At 43.7% G+C, this 22,224-nt stretch overlaps 1 protein-coding gene across 1 annotated transcript in view; it reads right to left on the bottom strand.

Annotated features, from left to right (window-relative positions):
* The window catches only part of PEMT (phosphatidylethanolamine N-methyltransferase), a 127,864-nt gene extending 127,084 nt beyond the window's left edge, over nucleotides 1-780 (bottom strand). The window contains exon 1 of the mRNA XM_006875544.1: nucleotides 679-780. Coding sequence (XP_006875606.1) covers nucleotides 679-771 — 93 coding nt within the window. The 5' untranslated portion in view covers nucleotides 772-780. The remainder of the gene's footprint in view (nucleotides 1-678) is intronic.
* Nucleotides 781-22,224: the final 21,444 nt, after the last annotated feature.

Below are 22,224 nucleotides of genomic sequence, written 5' to 3'. Positions count from 1 at the left end.
ACTACTGCACCCCAGGGCTGAACCCCATGTCCTAGGGCTGGGGTAGGAAGCAGCCCCAGGGCACATCTGCTGCCAACATCTGTTAGGGATGGTGACAAGAGTGGGCCAGAGAGATACCCCACAATCTTGGGAAAGGAGCACTCTTACCTTCCTCAAATCCCACCAAGCTTAGGCCCCTGTGGGTGCAGACCAGGTTCCCTAATGAATGGCCGCCAGGTCTCTTGTGTTTGCAATTCACATGGGCTTCTTATGCTATAGCACACCTTAGTCCAGGAGTGAGCAGACTCTTTTTGCAAAATGCCTCATTTATCAAAAATCAAAATTTGATGAGAGCTCATGGCAGGGCAGGGAGTCACAAGAAATGGCTTCATTGTGTAACTTGGCAGAGAGAGAAGAAAACCCCACAACTTAGATATGGGTATATTAGATATGGGCATATTGGAGTTGGCACTTCCTGGAGGCTAGGTAAGCCAAACGCTGACGTCAGGCCACCTATGCCATCCAAGACCAGATAGTTGAGCATCAAGATGTTCCATCAGTCTTTCATGCCAAGGTTGTGGAGCACCTCTGAAGTTATGGGGGGCGGGGTGCAGTAGTGAGGCCAGGCCCAGTCTCTGCTATGCACTGGGCAGGCCCACTCGGCAGACAAAGACAGGGAGCATCCAGCAAAGTTCTTACCACATTCCAGAAGAGCGGGTTGAAGGCAATGGTAAGAACAGCAACCACAAAGCTGGGATCCAAGGGGTTCACGTAGCTCAGCAGCCGGGTCATAACGCAGAGCTCTGCCTGTTGGGGCAGAGAGGGCATCAGTGAGAAAAGCCCGACCAGCGCCCTGTGGCCAGGCCCACAGAACTCAGAAACAAAGTTACTCTCTGGGAACAAGTGGAGGTTTGGAAACAAACAAGCAGCAAAGGCTACTACAGTGTGGTCTCATAAAACTGAGGACAAGTAGCTGAAACTTAATCAACTGTGTCATGCCCTGTCAGAGGACACAGAGGAGCAGAGCAGTGGGCACAGAATGCGAGACAAAGACACCAGAATCAGCAGTCAGAGCAGTTAAGTGGGCAAGGCACGGATAGGACCCACCAGGGTTGAAATTGACAGCAGCCCCACAGAAAACCCAAGAGGGTGAGATATGTGTTAGTAGATGCTCAGCCTCCCTAGGAAACTGATAAAAACAACAGTAACTATTGTTAATGGCAGTAGGTAAATGCTGTTACATTTACAGTCCTGCAATAATAGTGACATGCAGGAGGAACAGGTGTGGGAGGGAGACCCATAAATACATATAAATCTGACAGGGGGTCTCTGTACATGGGTGTTTTCCTTTGCAGCAAATACATCCATGAATGTGGTGGAGAATTTGTTGTTGTTGTTATGTGCCGTGGAGTCGGTTCCGACTCATAGCGACCCTGCAGCGTGGAGAATACAGAGGGCAAAGTTATGAAAACTTCTTAGACACAACTAAACACCTTGAAAGAATGAGTTGCTGGGCCTGGGGGCTCAGAACCATAGTCTCAGGGGTACGTCAGTCTCAGGTCAACCAACATTACACAGTTCATAAATCCAACTTGTCGAGTAGGTCTTGAAAGCTCACGATCAGCCATTTAAGGTGCAACTCTTGGTCTCTCCCTGCGCAGAGAAAAATGATGAAAATGGAAGATGTACAGAAACAATTAGTCCAAAGGACCAAGAGGCCACAGGGTTTGGTCTCCAGGTGAGACCAGAAGAACTAGATGGTGCCCAGCTACCACGACCAACTGCTCTGAAAGGTATCCCATTAGAAGGTCCTGGAGTGAGAGAGTGGAAGAAAATGTGGAACGCAACTCAGAATCATAAAAAAGGCCAGGCTTACTGGTCAGAGAGTCTGACCCTTGGTCACCGGTCACCCTTTAGGTCTGGAACAGAATTCACCCTGTGGCTCAACTTTCAGACAAGCAATAGATAGGCCTATGGGGGAACAAAGGAGCTCCAGTAGCAAAGTGGTTACGAATTGGGCTGCTAACCTCAAGGTCGGCAGTTTCCACAGGAGAAAGATAAGGCTTTCTGCTCCCATAAAGATTTACAGCCTCGGAACCAACTCCACGGTACTTAACAACAACAACATAGGGGGAACAACACTAGTGAGGTATGTACACAACAGAATGGCCAACTACTGGGGATCAAAAAGGCAGCATATACCTACCTAAGGGGCTGAGTTCAGAAGGCTTGGGAACAAAGGAGGAATCGAAACAAAAAAACACAGGGAGGATGTGGGATAAGTGATGTTATAATGAGACGAACCAGTGTGTCTGATTTGTTAAAACTGATGATTTGCTCCTCACCTAATTCACAATAAAAAGTTTTTGTAAAACGTAAAAACAACAATGCACATTTTATCACCAAGCACACTGTCCCAAACATATACAACAGACCACACGGAGTCCTGGTGAGGGCTGGGCAGTGGCTAGAGTCAAATTGCTAGTGGGTGCTGCTGGATGCGTCCCACACCCAGCAATTCCATTCTCAGGCAGCTGCCTGGTCGAATCTCACCACAGAACACTTACAAAGATGTGCCATCAGCATTGCTTGCAACAGAAATAGGAAAAAACTGAGGTGCCCATGATACAAGAAAGAAAATAAACCATAGCCTACTTCCAAAGTGGAGTCCTGATGTGGCGCTGTGGGTTAATGCATTGGACTGTAATGTTGGCTTCAACTGCAAGGTCGGCAGTTCAAGCTCACCAGCCACTCCTCAGAAACCCTATACAGGGTTGCCAAGTGTCAGAACTGACTCAACAGCAGGTAACGACAATTCCCAATGTCATTAAATCACAGACATTAGTGATTGTGAGCCACAGGCATCCATATTTAAAGTTCTCAAGCACATGATACTAAAGGAAAAAAGCAAGCTGCCAAGTTCATATATTAACTTCTAGAAAACACCACTCATTTCTGTATATATGAAAAGACGAACCACTGAGAATGACCAAGTTCTGGACACTCATTTCCTCTAGACCAAGGCTGCTCACCCTCACATTTCTAACACTTTAGGCCGGGCATTCTTTGCTATTTGTGCATTGCAGGCTATTTAGCAATAATGCCTCCCCAGTTGTACACCAGTCTTTGCCAAATGTCCCCTGAGAGGGCAAGATCAACTCCACTGGAAGCGACTGTTCTCGTAACAAGAGGGAAGACTGGCTGGAAACATTCAAAACTGATTTCTTCCATGAAAACCATGGAGTATACAGGACATTGTGGGTGGCAAGTCCCTTACTAACTGCTTTTGCATTATCATTGTGCTCTTCTTGGTTTTCATTTTAACAAGGCCTTCAAAGGCCTGGAGCACTGGACAAGAGGTACCTCTCCACATGCAATCCAAAACAAAAGCACAAAATCATGTAAGTACCAGTCTACTGGGGCTGCGAGTTTCCTATGTGTCTGCACTAGTTAGTGGTGTGGTGTGTTTCATTTGGGAATATATTATTTCAGAAAGTGCTCTGCTTGACTTTGAGGATGGGTGCGTCAGGTCACCCAGCCAGCAAGTGCAGCACCTGGAGATGAAACCAAGGGCCCTGCCCTCACCTGGATGCACCTTTCCTCCCTAGACAAGCAGCAGAAGTCACCTCTGCTCCCATTCTTAGCTCACACAGGAGAGAAAAGTGAGCAGAGAAAGACGGACCTGTGATCACCAAGATAGAAGAAGCGGAAGTGGAGTGTGTCCTTTCACCTGGGGTCCCTGCACTGCAAAGCTCTCAGATCCAGGGGAAGATTGATGCTGAGATGTATGGAGATCTCCAAGGAATGCTGGGCCTACAGATTTCCCCAAAGCCTTCCCTAGAGCCGGCTCTCTGAAGTTAGACTTCTAAGTGTCCTAAACTGTGAGAGAACAACTTTCTGGTTGTTAAAGCCATCCACTTGTGATGTTTCCATGACAGCAGCATTTAATAGCTAAAATAGAACCACAAGTAGATTATTAAGTGAACATGCTGATAATACAGCTGAGAAGAAAGAGGAACAAGTGAGCACTGAGCACCGAGTGTGTTAATAACAAACGGACAAAGGAAGGCCTGCTAGGGGAATGAATGGTGGAAAAAGCAAGTTCAGATGCAGGTCTTGCCCGGGCCAGCTGCAGCCTATGTGCCAGCAGGGTGCTACAAACCACACTTTGTCTTCCAGCTGCAGCTCTCCCACAGGTGTAAGGCTCACTGGCCCTCAAAAGTTCTTTAGCTCAGACTACTAAACCTTTACTTTAGCAAATCCTTGGTCTGTGACCAGGAACCCCAAGTCCCCCTAGAAAACACACCACTCAGAAGTTCCTCAGGAAGAACAAATCCACTGGGGATTGGCCTCAGAAATGGGGTAGCCCTGCCCTGGAGGGAAATACCAGTACCTCCCCATTATCCGTGTCATCAGGGCAGTGGTCCGACCACTTCCAGAATCTGGGGCTGACCAGAGGACCAGTTCTATCTTATCTGATAATGCACCCACTTCCTCACTTATAGACATGGCTAGGTTCCAAAGAGCAGGTCATTCATTATACAGAAATCAGTTTCAGTGTTATGTGAAAAAGGAAGATGATCAGAACACAAAATGGAGGATTGACTCTATCATAAATAACTGTCAAATGATTACACCGCAACATAACTGCCAAACGGCTGAGAGTCATGGCCCAGCCAAGGGGACACAACCCTAATCATCACAGCCAGCATTACTTTGTACCTCAGCTTTTGCAGGGTATACCCTTTGATGGTTGATGACGCATGGAGGGGATTGTAACCATGGCAATGAGACGATATATGATAGAATGAATGTAAAACTAATGTTCTCCCATATAAACTATCACATAATTCACAGTAACATTAACAACACCAACAACAACAACAAAAAAACCCCGGCAAAGCCAGGGTCCAACTCCAAAGGGTCTGATTCTAAAGGCCCCAGCCCTGCTGTCTCCCAGGGGATCTTCTGAAACCCATCTCACAAGGCCTTGTGAGTTCTTGCAGGATTTGTGCACATACTGGATGTACGTCCTGAGCTATTTCAGCAAGTCCTGGGTCTTCACATCTCACTTCAGAGGGAAAACCCGTTGAGCCATTCCAGGACCTTCCCAGTGTTAGCAGGAAACGCCTCAAACCCAGCAAACCAGTGAAGTGCCCAGATTACGGGGTCCCCAAAGACCACTAAGGAGCCGACGCCGATGCAAGCATACAAGGGTTGTTTATTTAAGCTCGAGCTCAGGCCTCATCCGTATCCGACACAGCGGACTCGGGAAAAAGGCCCCGAACTCTTAGTCAGCGGGGTTTTTATAGAGGTTACAAGCAGGTTCGGGGGTCTTCAGCTTAGCTACTCTAGGATTGGTTTACATTTTGCAAGGTATGGGGAGTTACAATCTGATTGGTTAACTATTAGTAGCTTGAGCTGCTAGGTTAGGGTAAAGGAAAACATATATCATCCGGCCTTGAGTTGTCGGCAATCGTTGTCTATTCTTTACTGCTTGCTAGGGGAGGAGGGCTGCTCTCATGTAGCACGAGCTGACAGCGCATTCCTGAAACAGAGAGACGTGCTCTGGCCAAAGTACAAAATGGAGTCTTTTCTTGAGGTCTCACACCAGAACCGGTTGATTACCCCAATGTCACCCACCACGTGTGGACCTTAACCACTGTGCCCTCCCACTGCCTTGAAGAAAGGGGTCACATTGCTCCCTATATGGATCAGGCATCAACAGGGTGGTTTACAAGTTGGGCAGGCCTACCCTGAGCCTAACAAAGGCCAGCCCAAAGAGGAAAGACTGTGAGGTGACAGACAGTAGGGAAGAGCTTAGAGCAGAAACACACACTGGGGCATTAAATGGCAGAGAGCCAGGCAGATGGATTCAGGGAACGCCTGTAAAAGCATCATCAGTCATGCCATCAAGAACACATGGTGCCTGTATGAGGCACAGGAGATGTCTAGGGCTATGGGAATGTGGCAAAAATTTAATTGTGCTCATGAGGAACCTGTACATAGGCCAAAAGAATTGGTTCGAACAGAACAAGAGGACACTGAATGGTTTACAGTCAGGAAGGGTAGTGCCAGGGTTGTATTCTTTTACCATACTCATTCAGTCTGTAGGCTGAACAAATAATCTGAGGAGCTGGATTACATGAAGAAGAGTATGGCATCAGAAATTCGAGGAAGCCTCATTAACAACCTGCAATAGGCAGATAATACAACCTTGTTTGCTAAAAGCGAAGAGGACTTAAAATACTGATGAAGATCTAAGACCACAAGTTTTCAATATAGGTGGCACCTCAAGTAAAGAAGACAAAAATCCTTCCCACTTGATCGATAAATAACATGAAAAATGGAAAATAGATTGAAGTTGTTCAAGACTTCATTTTGCTTGGATCCATTATCAGCAGTCAAGAAAACTAACATATTACATTAGGCAAATCTTCAAAATGTTCAAGAGCAAAGATGTCAGTCAGTATGAGGACTAAGGTGTGTCTGACCCAAGTCATGGTATTTTCAATAGTCTCATATGCATGTGAGAGTTGGACAATGAATAACCAAGACTGTAGAAGAATTGATGCATTTAAATTAGTGTGTTGGAGAAGAATATTCAAAATACCAAGGACTGCCATAGTGGTGGTGGTGGTGGTGGTGGTGGTGGTGTGCCGTGGAGTCAGTTCAACTCATAGCGATCCTGTATATGATTTCCAAGATTGTAAATCTTTCTCCCACAGAACTGGTAGTTTCAAACTGTTGACCTTGAGGTTAGCAGCCCGAATCATAACCACTACGTAACCACAATGGCCATACTTTGTCTCTCATGCTTCAGACATATTATCAGGATAGATCAGACTCCTGTCAGATCAGCCAGCTGTCGGATCAGCCAGCACTTGACATTGAACCACAAGACCAGCAGTTCAAACCCACCAGCTGCTCCTTGGAAATCCTATACAAGGTCGCTATGAGTTGAAAGCAATTTGATGGCACTTAGCAATAACAACCTGGTAGACCAGTCCCTGGAACAGTACATCACGTTTAGTAAAGTGAAGGGTCAATGAGGAAAGAGGGAGACCCTCAACACAATGGACTGGCACAGTGGCAGCAGAATGGACTCAGGCATAGCAATCATTGTGATGTTGGTTTCATTCTGCTTTTGTAAGGTTGTTATGAATCGGTACCAACTCGATGGCACCTAACAAAATAACAGAAAAGGTGGTGGTTCAAACCTGCCCGAGCACCTCAGAAGACGGGCCTCATGCTTTGCTTGAAAACCCTCCGGAGCAGTCCTGAGACATGGGGCCACAAAGAGTCTAGATTGACTCTATGGTAAGCAACAACTAACAAGAGGAATGTGCAACTCGCATCTGTGCTGACACGGGCATGTCTCAGACCTGGACAGCTCAGCATTTGCAAACTGTCCTCAGTGAGGCGACGCCCTTCAGGAAAGGCCAGTACTGAAATCATCCACCCAGCAGCCATACCTCTGGGTGAAACGCTGCCCACCAACACTGAGCCTTTACTAAACATAATGTCCTTTTCCCTGGTTTCAGGTTCTGAAGGGAAAAGCCTTCGGAGTACATTACAGAAAAGAATAAGGAGGCAGTTTACCAACAATGGAATTTACCTACAAAGGACGAAGCACAGTTGTATCCAGTAGTGGCTAGTTGGATCGTGAAGTTTTACCACTGGAAGGATGGGGTCTATGGTGTTTTTATATGATAGGGTATTGACAAGGCAGTGAAGGGTGGCATGTGGAACAAGGGCAAGGTAGGACAATCCCAAATTGCCCAGTTGTCTGTTCCCTCTTAGAGAAAAAGAAGTTTTAGTGTACATAGAGTAGGGGCTGAGTGCTCCTTCCTCACAGTTTGTTTCCCTACACTTCACCCCAATGAGCCCTTACTATCGTAACACTGTCTCGAATCTGCTCTGTCTCGCTGACAATAATAATGCCAGGGCCTGGTGAGTTCCATTTAATGCCTCAGGGCCCCAATTTGCCATTCCATATCTGGCCCTAGGAGCCAGTGCTGCAAAAGGAGGTAAAACCACTGTGTCCCAGCTATTGGGCTTAAGGGGCAGGTATTTATAAATAGTGCTAGGGACATAGGGCTATTATTTGTAGGGGGGGCTTTATGATTCAGCTGGATGTATACCGCTGACAGCCACCCCAGGCTGTGTCATATAGTATAACCCTGAGGGCACAGAACTCGGCTGGAAACGTGAGAAAGCAGCCTGCAGCTGGTTCATACACTCTGTCAAGCACCATCTCCATGGCATGCCAGCAGTGGAGGAGATGGGCCTTCTCCACACACACAGCCATCTGACCGATCTCCCCCCCACCCCCCCTGTCTGCAATCACCTTGTTGTCAGCGAGATGCAGCAGATTTGTAAGGTGGCTTCACAGCCACTCAGGGGGGCCCCCGTGCGCTCTCAGGCATCCAGAATGCTGTGTATACGGACCTGGTTATCACATCTCTATGGCTCTCCAGCAAATGCAGGTCGACATTTCTACAATCCAGCAGGTATCTGCTGACCCCTTTTCTAACTGGATTGGCTCTTTGCCATCGATGTTCTGTCAATTATGGGACTACTGTTGCTGTGGCCTTTGGTTACAATTCTCGAATGTCCAGGGCCAAGGCATTATGTGGAAGACTGGCGGTCAGATTGTAAGGGCCATTTAGGGATGCTGGGGTGTGGGACACTCAAAAATGGCCACGCCAAGGTCACCTCAAACCGTATCTCTCTCCCCTGCTCCAGGTATCTAGAAAGGAGCAGACAGTCCCTCCCCTCTAACTATGCACACCAAAACTTCTTGTTCTACTGATTTAATTATGCATATGCTAGGAAGGAGCCTCCTTCCTCTTCCCTCTGGAAACCCTTTGTTCTGTTCTCTAAGAGGAAACAGACAACTGGACACCTTGAGATTGTGGATGCACTGGACTGCAAGGTCAATGGTTCAAATTCACCAGTTGCTTCTCAAAAACCCTATACACTATGAGTGAGAATGACTGAAAGGCACACTTAGCAACAACAACCCTTGTGAATACACCATGAGATAAAGAATGTAGATGTTTCGCCCTTTGTAGGTAAACCATCTCCTCTATTCTCTTTACTCTCTTTCTATTATAAATGAATGTGTCTTGGAATGAGTCCTGGTTGTTTTTCAATCTCTCAGCACCTGTGTACTCATGAGGTTTTTCCCTTCTGGGCCTGAGACCCAACAGCCCCCACCCACTAAGGGCACCCTACTTGGGGAGGAGAGGGACTTAGATAGAAGGACCTTACATGGGGCTAAGACACCCACACACCAAGCTACATTATTCAATATTGGCTGCTGAGATCAGGAGCATTTACTTAAACATCACAATCTCCTCATCTCATTCAATTCCCCAAAACCATCAGGAACTGAGTGAAAAGCAAACCACAGGCTTGGAGAAGACCAGGTGGTCAGTCATCCCATAGGTTCCCAAGCCATAATCTTTTCTCTTTTTTAAAAAAGATTTTTATTGTGAAAGGAGTCAAGGTTTACAAAACAAGTCATCAGTTTTAAATTCCACAAATCCTATACTTCTTTCATTACAATACTTGCAATATCATCCCCCTTAAGATCTGTTCAAAGTATTGGCTTCTATTTACTTCAACCATGCATTCCTCCAGGGCATCTCTCTTTATGCAAGAGATTGCCTGTCTTTCTCCTGTGATGAGTTTGAACTGATGACCTTTCTCAGGGAGGACCTGAGCACTTAAACTGGGCCTTAAAAAACTCCATTTTTAAAAGCCCATAAAATCCTAACACAAAAGGATGAAGACTGAGGTCTACCCACCTAAAGCTTCAGGGGAGAATAGGCCTGCTGCTTTGGGGAAGCAAAGATAAAAGTCAAAGTTTCCCGGGTCCTGCTGAGGTGGGGGCAGGTTAGCAGCAACTAACACCCACCCCACCCCTACACACACACAAACACCCTGGATACCTACTTCCTGCTGATCCTCCACACTCAGATCAAAACTAGACCAAGGTCCCTCCCCCACCAGGTCCCAATGCCCTCAGGTCATCCTGGCCTCTGGAGGAAAGCTTCCGATAAGCCCAGACACCTGGAGAAGTAAAAAGACCACCAGTCCCCCCTCCCACCCCCACCTGCCCTCCCCAGTCCCCAGCCCCCGCTGCCTGGGGAAGAACCAGCTCAGCAGGACAGAACCTACCAGCTACTGGAGGAAAGGCTTAGTGAGCTCCAGAAATGACCCCACACAGTGTGGTGAGCAGGAGGCAGCACATAACAACTCCACTTGGTGGAGAGGTTTGAGGGCATTTTGAGAGCAGTGCTGTATTTTCAGAGAATGATTTGCAGCAAGTCAACAGCACCCAAGGTCCACGCCACATTGTGACATCCAAACAAACAGTAGGAGATGAGAGAGTCAAAGTCACATCGATCTCATGTGCCCAATGGATTGCACATAATCGATACATTGGAGTCCTGGTGTGACACTGTAGGATAAGCACTGGACTGCTAATCGTAAAGCCAGTGGTTCAAAGCGCAGCCACTCTTCAGAAATCCCACACAAGGTCAGAACGAAAAGTCAGGAGACACAGGGCAAGGGGTGTCCTTTGAGGGTAAAGGGACCTCAAGCAGATCCCACCATCACTACAAAGCCTGTCAGTGTTTACTGGTAACTTGACCAGAACCCTGTGCCTGGACACAAGAATGAGCGTGCCTACCTCGGCCTCGAAGACCCCATGATGGGCAGCAGCAGGGCTCCTGTTATCCATTAGGGCAGGTGGCTTGCCCACACTTTACTACTGTGCACTGGGAGGCACTGGGCTGTGGCAAACACAAATCCAGGCTGGGCACAGGGCTCTACCACCGATGGGTGACAGTAATCTCAAATGCCACTGGTCAGCTACTAACAACTTTATTGTGTGCTTATGCCTCACAATAAAATGAATGACACCTCCGATCATTCCTACCCCCTTGGTACACAGGATTGACAAGGATGGCAACTTAGACATTGGCTACCCAAAATGGGGGGCCCACAAAGGCACGGAGTGACTGGCTTACAAGCTTTCAAGAGGGAGCCTAGTTCCAGAGGGCGCAGGGGAAGGTAGAATCTCCACTGAGTGGGTTTCACCCTGACTGGATGGGGCTGGTGAAAGGAGATGGGGATAAGACTCTGGTGGTTCAATAGTGAATAATTGCTATCAGGACTGATTGTGAGTCTTGCAAATGTAAAGGTAGATATTTTGTAAACAAAGGAGGGGAGTGGTTGATCTTGCAGTCCAGGAGCAGAGGACCCTGGGACCATCATGGGAGAAGAACAGAGTGCAGGATTCTACCCAGAGAAGCAGTGACACCAGAGATGGAGACAGAGACATGACGTGGAGACATGGGGCAGCTGGGGATCCTGGACTCAGGGAGGGAGACGGGCTGTGTGCCGACAGTGTATGTGTGGGGTGTGGGGAAGAGTAGGCTTGCAAGGTGTACTCTTTGGTTGTTCAGATAGAAGTATATTCCTGAGTGCTTCAGTGTGCATTCAAAAAAAAACAGAGAGAATGGAAGCAAATACTGTTGAATGATGATGCATGGAAAGGAGTGTAAACATTGCAAAAAAAATTATATATGATAGGATGAATTTAAAGCTGATGTTTCCCATGTAAACTATCACCCAATTCACAATAAAAACTTGAAGAAGAAGAAAAAAAAGCCTTTGCATAGTCAATAAAGCACCGGGAAACAAACAAACAAAAAGACACCTCCAGCAGCTGTACCAATTCCCCACAATTCCTTTCTGGATGTGAAAGGCATCCCTTCATTCATTCCCTGGTTAAGTTCACAGCATGTGTTAGGCTATGGTGGCTGAGAAAGCACAGGCTCCCCAGACTATGGGCCACAAGTGAGCACTCTGTTCACGGGGTGGAGCCTATTGGGTCTGCACAGGAGAAACCAAGGCCCTTATCTTATCCTCCCCAGGGTCCCTTCTCACATGGTCCGCTTGACTGTGGGCTTCAGACCCCTTTCTTTTACGTGCATTTTCAAGAGCCCAGACCAAAACCTTATTAAGTTGCTGCTACTGAGCACATTTATTGAAATACACATTATCATATAAATGTTAAAGACAATATATAAGAAACAGCCACTCAGCTTTATGGGGAAGAGGCTGAATAGAGTGGTTATAAGAAAGCAGGCTCTGCCCTCAGACTGTGGGTTCAGGAGTCACAATGGTGCAGTGGCTAAGCATTTGACTGCTAGCTAAAAAGTTTGAGCCCACTAGCCGCTCTGCAAGAGGAAGATGTCACAATCTGTTTTTGTCCAGATTACACCAAACCAAACCCACTACCACCCGGATTAATCACAACTCTACCGCACAGAGTAAAACTAACTATCCTGTGGGGTCTCCAAGATTGTGAATCGGCACAGAAGCAGACTGCCACATCTTTCTCACAGAGAGCAAGTTGGTGGGTTCAAACCACTGACCTTTTGGTTAGCAGTTGAACACTGCGCCACCAGGAATCCTCCATGAAGATTACAGCCACGGAAACTCTGGGATGATGTACTACGTTGTCCTATAAAAGCTATCAAACTCTATTAACAATGGGTTTGAGTTTGGGGATTTCTTTTTCTAATAAATCACATGACCTTTGTAAGCCTTAGTTTCCTTGTCTGTAAAATGGAAATAAATCTTCCTCGTGGGACTGCCATATGGTTTACAGGGATCATGCAAGGAGAGCTAAGGCACAGTATCAGCACAAGAGTCTTGATGAGTGTTAGCTGTTATTTTTACCAACTCGTTTTTGTTGTTAAGTACAGTCAAATCAGTTCTCATGCAGAGCATGAGTTACCAAGGAGCAGGTAGCTGATGGGTTTGAACCACCAACCTTGTGATTAGAGACTAGAGCGCCACACCAGCCTACCTAATAACCCTACGAGGTATGCCCAATTTTCAAAATAAGACTAATATATGAAGCAAAAACTAACAGGACAGAAAGGTGAAATAAATAGTAATTGATTAAATAAATGGGCCAAAAATCAGTAAGGATCTACATGGACAGCACCATCAACCAAACTGACATTCATTTGCAGAACGGTCCACACAAGAACAGCTTATACCTTCTTAAGTGCACATGGTACACTCACCAAGGCAAATCACATCCCATGTTATAAAACAAACTGAACACATTTAAAGTACTAGAAACCATAAAACTGTTGACCAACCCTGACAGAGTAAGCTAGACATCAGTCACAGAAAGGATGCAGGTGGATGATACCATGTTGTTAGGGGGTTCCAGTCCATTGGACTCATAGTGTAGCCACCCTGTATACAAAACAGCAAACCACAGCTCCATCCAGCGCCATCCTTATGGCTGTTATTTTTTAGTCCTTTGTTGCCACACACACACACCCCTCTTTTTCACTGATTCTCCATTTCTAAATAACCCGGCAGTCAAAGATGAAGTCTCAAGGAAAACTTAAAAAACAATTTGAACAAAATGAAAATAAATAAAATGTGTGTCCCCACCCACAAGACCAAAACTCAAAAGGAACACATGAGCAGGCATGCAAGCTTGCTGACCACCATGTTGGTCGACTGGTGAGTGGAAGAGGTAGAAAGGCAGCAATGAAGAGAATGGGCTGAGTTCAACCACAGTCCATTAACTTCCGTTGACCTGGAGATGAGAGAGAGAAGAGGAAAGGCTGGTTGGTCCAAAGTGTAGTGAAACTCAGGGACTCCTGAACCCATGGACAAGGACATAGTCACAGAGGGCTAGAGCTGAGAGTGAAATGTCCAGCTAATATTAAGCTAGGGGAGATGCACAAGAACACAGATAGTACCTATTTTACCTAGCTTTGATGGCTTGATAATCAGAACTCAACTAGAGGAAAAAAATTTCTTTTTTAATTTTTTATAAAGGAAATAAGGGTAAATTGCTACAATTTGATGAACTTGACCTATACTCATGGAGGTAGTAGCTCTAAATACCAACAGAGAGAGGAGGGAGGAGTCTTCACATCAAGTATCAATGCTATCCCCTCTGTATATATACAGGGGTAGATAGGGACGGGCAACTTAGACAGTGGCTACCTAAAATGAGGGAGTGTTAAAGGTATGAAGTGACTGACTTTCAAGGTTTCAAGAGGGAGTTTAGTTTAAGAGTGTGTAGGGAAAGATAGAGTCCCCACTGAATAGTCTTCATCTTGTCTAGCTGGGTCTGATAAAAAGAGATGGGGATAAGATTCTTATGATTCAATAGTGTGTAATTGTTATCATGACTAATTGTGACTGTCACAATTGTAAAGGTATAAGTTTTGTAACAAATACGGGGGGGGGAGGGGAGTAGTTCATCTTACATTTCAGAAACAGTGGAACCTAGTATCGTACCATTCAAGGGAGAAAAGCACAAGCAGAATGTAAGATCTTATCCAGAGAAGCAGCAACACCAGAAATGGAGGCAGAGATGGGGACATAGAGAGAGGGAACAGCTGAAGACTCTAAATTCATGGGAAGAGAGGGACTGAGAGCTGGTGGCCAGGAGGCAGACTTGTAGAATGCGCGCCCTTTGGTGGTGTAAATTATTATATATGCCTGAGTGTTAAAAAAAAAAAAAAAAAAGTGCTAAAATGAATACAGAGAAATACTGTTAACTGATGGTACATGGAGGGGATTATAATCATTGTAATGAAACAAGTTGAATGTAAAGTGATGATCTGCCCCATGAATTTTCACTCAATTCACAATAAAAACTTAAAAAAAAAAAAAAATTATATGGGTGATGTCACAACAGAACCAATGGGGGAAAAATTAGAATATTATAAAGAGCTGTGCTCAAAAAAATTTGAAAATCTAGAAGAAATGGATAAATTATTAGAAAAACACAACCTACCTAAACTAACAGGATGACACAGAAAACATGAACAGAGTAAACCTATAAAAGAGAAGAAATTGACCGTAATTTAAAACTCCCAACAAAAGTCTGGGCCCAGATGGCCTTATTGGTAAATATTACCAAACATTCATAACAAAACTAGGCAGTGACATCACTAATAAAGAAAATTATAGACCAATATTCCTCATGAGCAGAGCTATGCAAAAATTTTCAATAAAATTCTAGCCAACAGAATTCAACAATATATCAAAAAAATAATACATCATGACCAAGTGGGATTCACAGCCAGGATGCAAGGATGTTTCAATATTAGAAAAATAATCAATGTAATCTACCATGTAAATTTTAAAAAGGAAAAGAACCATATGATCATATCAATTGATGAAGAAAGACCGGGTTTATCAATCAGAAAGACTACAGGAACCTGAGACCATGGCAGCCTTCTACTACCCTTCAGATCTGGAAAGGAACACAACCTCATGGCCCAATTTACAGCCAAGCTGAAAATTATAGTTTTATAGTGGGGGACAACAACGGCTGCCAACCAGACACAGCACAGCCATCTTAGACTTTTGGTGAACAACAGAGCATAGGATGGAAACAGCCTCAATCTTCAACCAACAAAAAGTTCAAGTCAACCATCAGCTGAAAAATGGAGGATTACAGTTTTCTGGGATTCTCAAGGGCCAGTATCAGAACACTACCAGGAAAAAAGCTCAACAATCAACAGTGATCATTATAGTGAGATGCTCTCTGAAGAGCTGAAGCCTAGACTTCAGATTAAACACAGAGAACCGCTATCCAAGCATGTTGTGTTCTTGCATGGCAATGCTCGTTCACACAACTCTGACTACAGTTAACAATGCAAAAACTTCCTTTTGAGGTATTAAAGCATCCTCCCTGTAGTCCTGATCTTGCTCCATGAGACTTTCACCTGTTTGGTCTCCTGAAAGCATCCCTTTCCAGGGTGAAGATCCACCTCTGATTAAAAAGTGAAGACAGCGGCACATTCACGGCTCACAGCTCAGCCTAAAACCTTTTTTAGTAAGGGAATACGAAAGCCGGCAACAAATGGACAAAGTATACTGAAAAGCAAGGAGAGATTATGTCAAAAAAATGATGCATTTATCTTTTCTAAAAGTTGATTAAAATAAATTCTACATTCAGAGTGCAGACAATTTTTGACTAACCCTGGTACAAAGAAATTCAGAAACACAAAATCAACCTACATGACCTCATAGACATTTACAGAGCACTCAACCCAACAACATATACGTTCTTTTCCAATGTACATGACCATTCTCCAAAATAGATATGTTAAGGCCACAGAGTGAACACCTCAGTAAATTAAGAAATGCCAAAATACTACAAAGTGTCTTCACAGATCACAATGCTATAAAATTAGAAATCAATAATAGAAAGAGCAAGGGAAAAAATCAAATATACAAATCTTGAATAAGAACCTGATTAAAAGCTACTGGGTAATTTGAAGAAATAAAAGCATTCTTTGAATCAAAAGAGAATGAAAATACAACATACCCAAAGCTTAGGGACACAGCAAAAGCAGTGCTCAGAGGGCAATTTATAGCAATAAATGCACACATCCAAATATAAGAACCAAAATCAACACCTTATTTCGACATCTCCAACAATTAGGAAATGAGCACCATAAGAAATAATATTAAAGGTTAGAGCAGAAATAAATGAAATAGAAAACAGAAAAATAACAGAATCAACAAGACAAGAAGCTAGTTCGTTGAAAGGATTAATAAGAATTTTAAAACCACTGGCAAATCTAACAAAAGCAAAGAAGATACAAATAACATGCATAAGAAATTACATGAGTGACATCACAACAGAACCAATGGAAATAAAAAGGGTAACAACAAAATACTGTCAAGAACTGTACTCCAACAAATTTGAAAATCCAGAAGAAATAGACAAACTTATAGAAGCACACAACTTACCTAAGTTTCTTCTTGCTGTTAAGTACCATGGAGTCAGTTCTGACTCATAGTGACCCTGCACAGGGTTTCGGAGGCTATAAATCTTTATAGGAGCAGAAAGCCTCACAGACTGAATTAGGAAACTTGAATAGGCCTTTAATAAGAGAAGAAATTGGTCAAGTCATTAATAAACTCCGAATTAAAAAAAGTCTTAGGCCAGGAGGCTTTCTGGTGAATTATAACAAACATTCATAGAAGAACTAATACCAATTCTACTCAAACTATTCCAGAATACAGAAAATGATAGAAAATTTCCAAATTAATTTTAAGAAGCAAGTATAACTCTGATACCAAAACCAGGGGAAAACATTACTTAAAAACAAAATTATAGACCAACATTCCTCATGAACATAGATGAAAATAGAATCCAATGACATGTCAAGTGTGATTTATACCAAGAATGCAGGAATGGTTCAATACTAGGAATACAATCAACATAATCCACCACACAAATAAAACAAAGGGGGGAAATCACATGATCATATCAATTGATGCAAAAGAGGCATTTGACAAAATCCTGCTAAAAACACTCAAACAAATAGATGAGAAATTCCTCAACATAATTAAAGGCATATACACAAAACCAACAGCCAACATGACTCTCAAAGGTGAGAAACTGAAACCGTTCTCCCCTTGTGAATAAGAACTAGAAAAAGATGCCATTTATTACCATTCCTATTCCGTATTGTGCTAGAAGTCTTAACTCAAGCTGTAAAGCAAGAAAGGGAAACTTAAAGGTATCCAAACTGACAAAGAAGCAATACTCTCTAGTTGCGGATGATATAATCATGTACTTGGAATCCTGGTGTGGTGCTGAGTTAATGCCCTGGACTGCAAAGTCAAGTCCATGGTTCAAGCTCACCAGCTGCTCTGCGGATACAAGGGTCGCTATGGGTCAGAATCAATTCTAGGCACCAACAACAATAACAGAACTCCCAAAGACTTATATTAGCAAGAAAATTATTAGCACACTCATCAATAGATTCAGCAAAGTGGCAGGGTACAAGATCAACATCCAGTTAGTGAATCAGTTAGATCCCACTAATGACAGCTCTGAAAATCAGAAAAACAATACCATTATTTTTTTGCCCCCAAAATAAGATGAATCTGTTGTTGAGTCAATGACTCATAGAGACCCAGTATAGGGTTTCCTTGGAGCCCCTGCTGGTGAGTTTGAACAGCCGACCTTGCAACCTTGAGGTTGAGTGCTTATCAGGATACATGGCAATAAATGTAACCAGAGAAACAAAAGACCTGTACAAAGAAAACTATATAACACTACTACAAGAAACCAAAATAGACCTGCAGAAATGAGTGAGAGGACATGCCACGCCTGTGGTTGAGAAGACTTCACACTGTGAAACTGTCAACACTATCCAAAGCAATCTACAGATCCAATGCAAAGCCAATCCAGATGCTAATACTATTCTTTTTTTTTTTTTTTTTCTCACGATTATGGAGTTTATTAAGGACGTGAACAAGGTACACTTCAGGATCAGAAACAACTCAGAATCCTCCACTTAGAAACACCTCTTGTCTGCTATACTGCAGGCATGTTTTGCTCTTGGTCTTTCTTTGATCTCTCTGTCATGTAGCCTGTTGGCCTCTGCCCTACTTGGGCAAGTATTACAAAGTTTATTTAGTTAGTCTGTAAATGCTCATAGACCACATCCTGCCAACAGACTGAATCAGTCTTACATGGTCCATGGGCTGGGAAGCCCTAAACTGCTCTGTCTCTCCTGTAATTGTGTTCTACTACTGCTTTCCTGGGCGGGATATCTCACACACCACTCGTGGCTCTTCTTTCTTTTTTTAAATTTTTATTGTGAACTGAATAATAGTTTACATGGGAGAATATTGACTTTACACCATTGTTTCATTGCAATGATTAAAATCTCTTCCATACATTATCATTCAACAGTATTTGCTTACCTTCCCCGGGTTTTTTTTGGGGGGAAGGGCAGGTGGAGGGAAATGTATACAGAAACACTCAGGCATATATAATAATTTAAACAATTAAAGGGCACATTCTGCAAGTTCTGGCCACCAGCACCCAGTCCCTCTATTTCCATGAATCTAGAGTCCTTAGCTGCTCCCTCTCTCCATATCCCCATCTCTACCTCCATCTCTAAAGGAGCTCTGGTAGCTAGTGGTTACGAATCGGGCTGCGAACCTTAAGGTCAGCGGTTCGAAACTACCAGCCGCTCCGTGGGAGAAAGATGAGGCTTTCTACTCCCGTAAGGATTTACACCCTCGGAAACCCTGTACAGGGTCGCTATGGGTCGGAACCGACTCGACGGCACTTAACAACAACAACAACCTCCATCTCTGGCATCCCTGATTCTCTGGATAAGGTCCTGCATTCTGATTGTGCTCTTCTCCCTTGATGGTCCTAGGGTCCTCTGTTTCTAGACTACTCCCCTGTAGATTAACTACTCCCCTATTTTTGAATCATAAGAATCTTATCCCCATCTCTTTTCACCAGGCCCACTTAGACAAGATGAAAACTATTCAGTGGCGACTCTATCTTCCCCCACACACTCTTAAATTAAATTCCCTCTTGAAACCTTGTAAACCAGTGGCTTTGTGCCTTTATCACCCCCTCATTTTAGGTAGCCAGTGTTTAAGTTGCCCATCCCTATTTACCCTGTAAACAGAGGGGATAGAATTGATACTTGATCTGAAGACTCCTTCTCTCTCTGTTGGTATTTTGAGCTACTATATAAATTCATTAAACTGTAGCAATTTATACTCGTTCTAACATTATTCTTTAAAGAGATAGAAAAACTAAGCCCTGGAAAGACACAAATAGAAGGTAAATAAATGACTGTGACCTCCCAAAAATTATACATTTAAATGTATCAAAGGATTTCACCAAATGAATGAAGAGAACCCACAAACTGGGAAAAAATGTTTGGCAAGGATTTATCTGACAATGGGTTACTCTCTAAAATTTATAGAACACTTCAACACCTTAACAGGAAGACAAATAATCAAACTTAAAAATGGACAAAGAAGATACCTAGACAGTCAACAAACATAGAAGAAATGCTCATGATCTTCAGCCATTAGTCGTTCTGTGCTGTCTAGTCGGTTCCCACCCACAGCATGACCCAGTATAGGGTTCCCAAGAAGCGGTTGAAGAGTTTGAACCACCAACCTTGCAGTTCAAACTGACCTTTTGGTTGAGCACTCATCCTAATGAGATAGCACCTTATTCTAGCATTAATAGCAAAGTTCTAAAAACAGAAAGAAAATAACAAATGTTGGCAAGGGTGTGGAGAGACTGGGACCCTTCTACACTGCTGGTGGGGCTGTAAAATGGTGCAACCACTCTGGAAAACAGCAAGGCGCTTTCTCAAAAAGTTGGAAAAGAAATATCATATGACCCAGCAATCCCTCTACTTGGCATATATCCTCAAGAAATAAGATCCACAACCCAAATAATATATGCCTACTCCTGTTCATTGCAGCACTATTGTCAATAGCAAAAAGATGGAGACAGCCTAAACACCCATCAAGAATGGATCAACAAACTTTGTGACATACACACAATAAATACTAAGCAATAACTTAAAGGTAACATAAGGATGAAGCTGAAAAACACCTCACAACATGGATGGACCTGGAAGACCATCACACACATTCACACACCTGGTGGTGGTGTGCCATGGAGTCTGTTTACAGAGTCTGTAAATCTTTATGGGAGCAGAAAGCCTCATTTTTCTCTTGGAAGAGCAGCTGGTAGATTCAAACTCCTGATCTTTCAGTTAGCAGGCTAATACCACCCACCAGGCTACCAGTGTTCTTTCTGGAGAACGTTGTTGTTGTTATGTACTGTGGAGTCAGTTCTGACTCATAGTGACCCTGGCACAGAGTTTCCGAGGCTGTAAATCTTTACAGAAGCAGAACACCTCATCTTTCTCCCAGGGAACCACTGGTAGCTTCGAACTGCTAACCTTGAGGTTGGCAGCCGTTGCAACTTGTAACCACTACGCTACCAGAGCACCTTAACATTATGTGGGTCAAATTTGTCAGTCATAAGAGTAAAGACTCCTTCCCTCCCAGTATTTTGAGCTACTACATCCATAAGCATAGGTCAAGTTTCAAACTTTATCAAGTTTCATCTTCCTCTAGTGAAGTTCTGATCCTCAAGCGAGGGAAGCAAGGTGAAATGGGAACCATCTACTGTATGAGATGAGTGTTGTAAAAAGTTATGAAAAGATTTTCTTGATAAAAGAAACATTCTATGATGGCTATGAGGAGAGGTGGGGAACTGGGAAATAACTGAAAGGCTAGAGAGCTGACACACTAACATGGGTGATGAAGCAGGTTAACAGAGTCAAGGAGAATAAATACTGCTAACTGATGGTACTTGAAGGAAATTGCAGTCATTATAATAAAGCAAAGCATAAGATTAGTTGAATGTAAAACTGATTATCTGTAAACCTTCATTCAATTCACGGTAAAAGTCTTTTTTTAAAAAAAAAGGAAAGCTTCAGACCTCAGTGGTTTCACTGGATAAATTCTACCAGAATGTTCCCAAAGGAAACACTTTTGAGTTCTGGTGTGTTGTGAGATAAAGCACTGGACTGCAAAAGGTCGGTTTGAACCACAAAATTGGAGGTTCAAACTCACCAGTCGCCCCTTGGAAACCCTACACAAGGTCACTATGAGTTCAGAACCAGCTTACCAACAACAAAATCAAAGACATTACAAGGAAAAAAACTACAAACCAATATTCTTCATTGAGTGGATAATTATCAAGTCCCACTTTTTCCTGATACCAACAATGAGGATGTAACAAATTCCAGTTATTTCCTAGTCCCCCACCTCTCCTCATTTCACATCTCTTCAATCTGAAGCAAACTGCACACCAGCACTTCTTCCTATAACCCTCAGACCCAGAGCAGAGAGCTAGGCCAGATCTCACAGGCCCTCCAGAACTTCAAATCAGCCGCCAACTCCAGGTCTCCAGGAGCTGATTACAAATTCCCTCTACTCAGGATACCAGCCTCCAGCAGGAATGTCCCTGAACCCCCTTATTCCAGATCTGCTGGCTCCAACTATGTCCTTGGAATTGATAATTTGCTAGAACTAATCACAGAACTCAGGAAAAGCATTATACTTACAATTACAGCTTGGTTACAGCAAAAATGACACGAATGAAGAGATGCTAGGTAGAGGTCTAGGAGGGTTCCCAACAAAGTTTTGCACTGTTCACCCAAATCTTCCACCAACCAGGAAGCCCAAGTCTTTTATTAGGGCCGTCTCACTGCATAGAGATGACTGAGGAAATCATATCCCCCAAAAGGCTAGTTGGTAACTAGAGGCCAGGTTTGCCCCATCATTAGCATAAACCCTTTGGTAAGGTGT

This window comes from Chrysochloris asiatica, unplaced genomic scaffold, assembly GCF_000296735.1.
Source record: "Chrysochloris asiatica unplaced genomic scaffold, ChrAsi1.0 scaffold00331, whole genome shotgun sequence".
Lineage (NCBI taxonomy): Eukaryota > Metazoa > Chordata > Mammalia > Afrosoricida > Chrysochloridae > Chrysochloris > Chrysochloris asiatica.
This window is presented reverse-complemented; position numbering and strand designations above follow the sequence as displayed.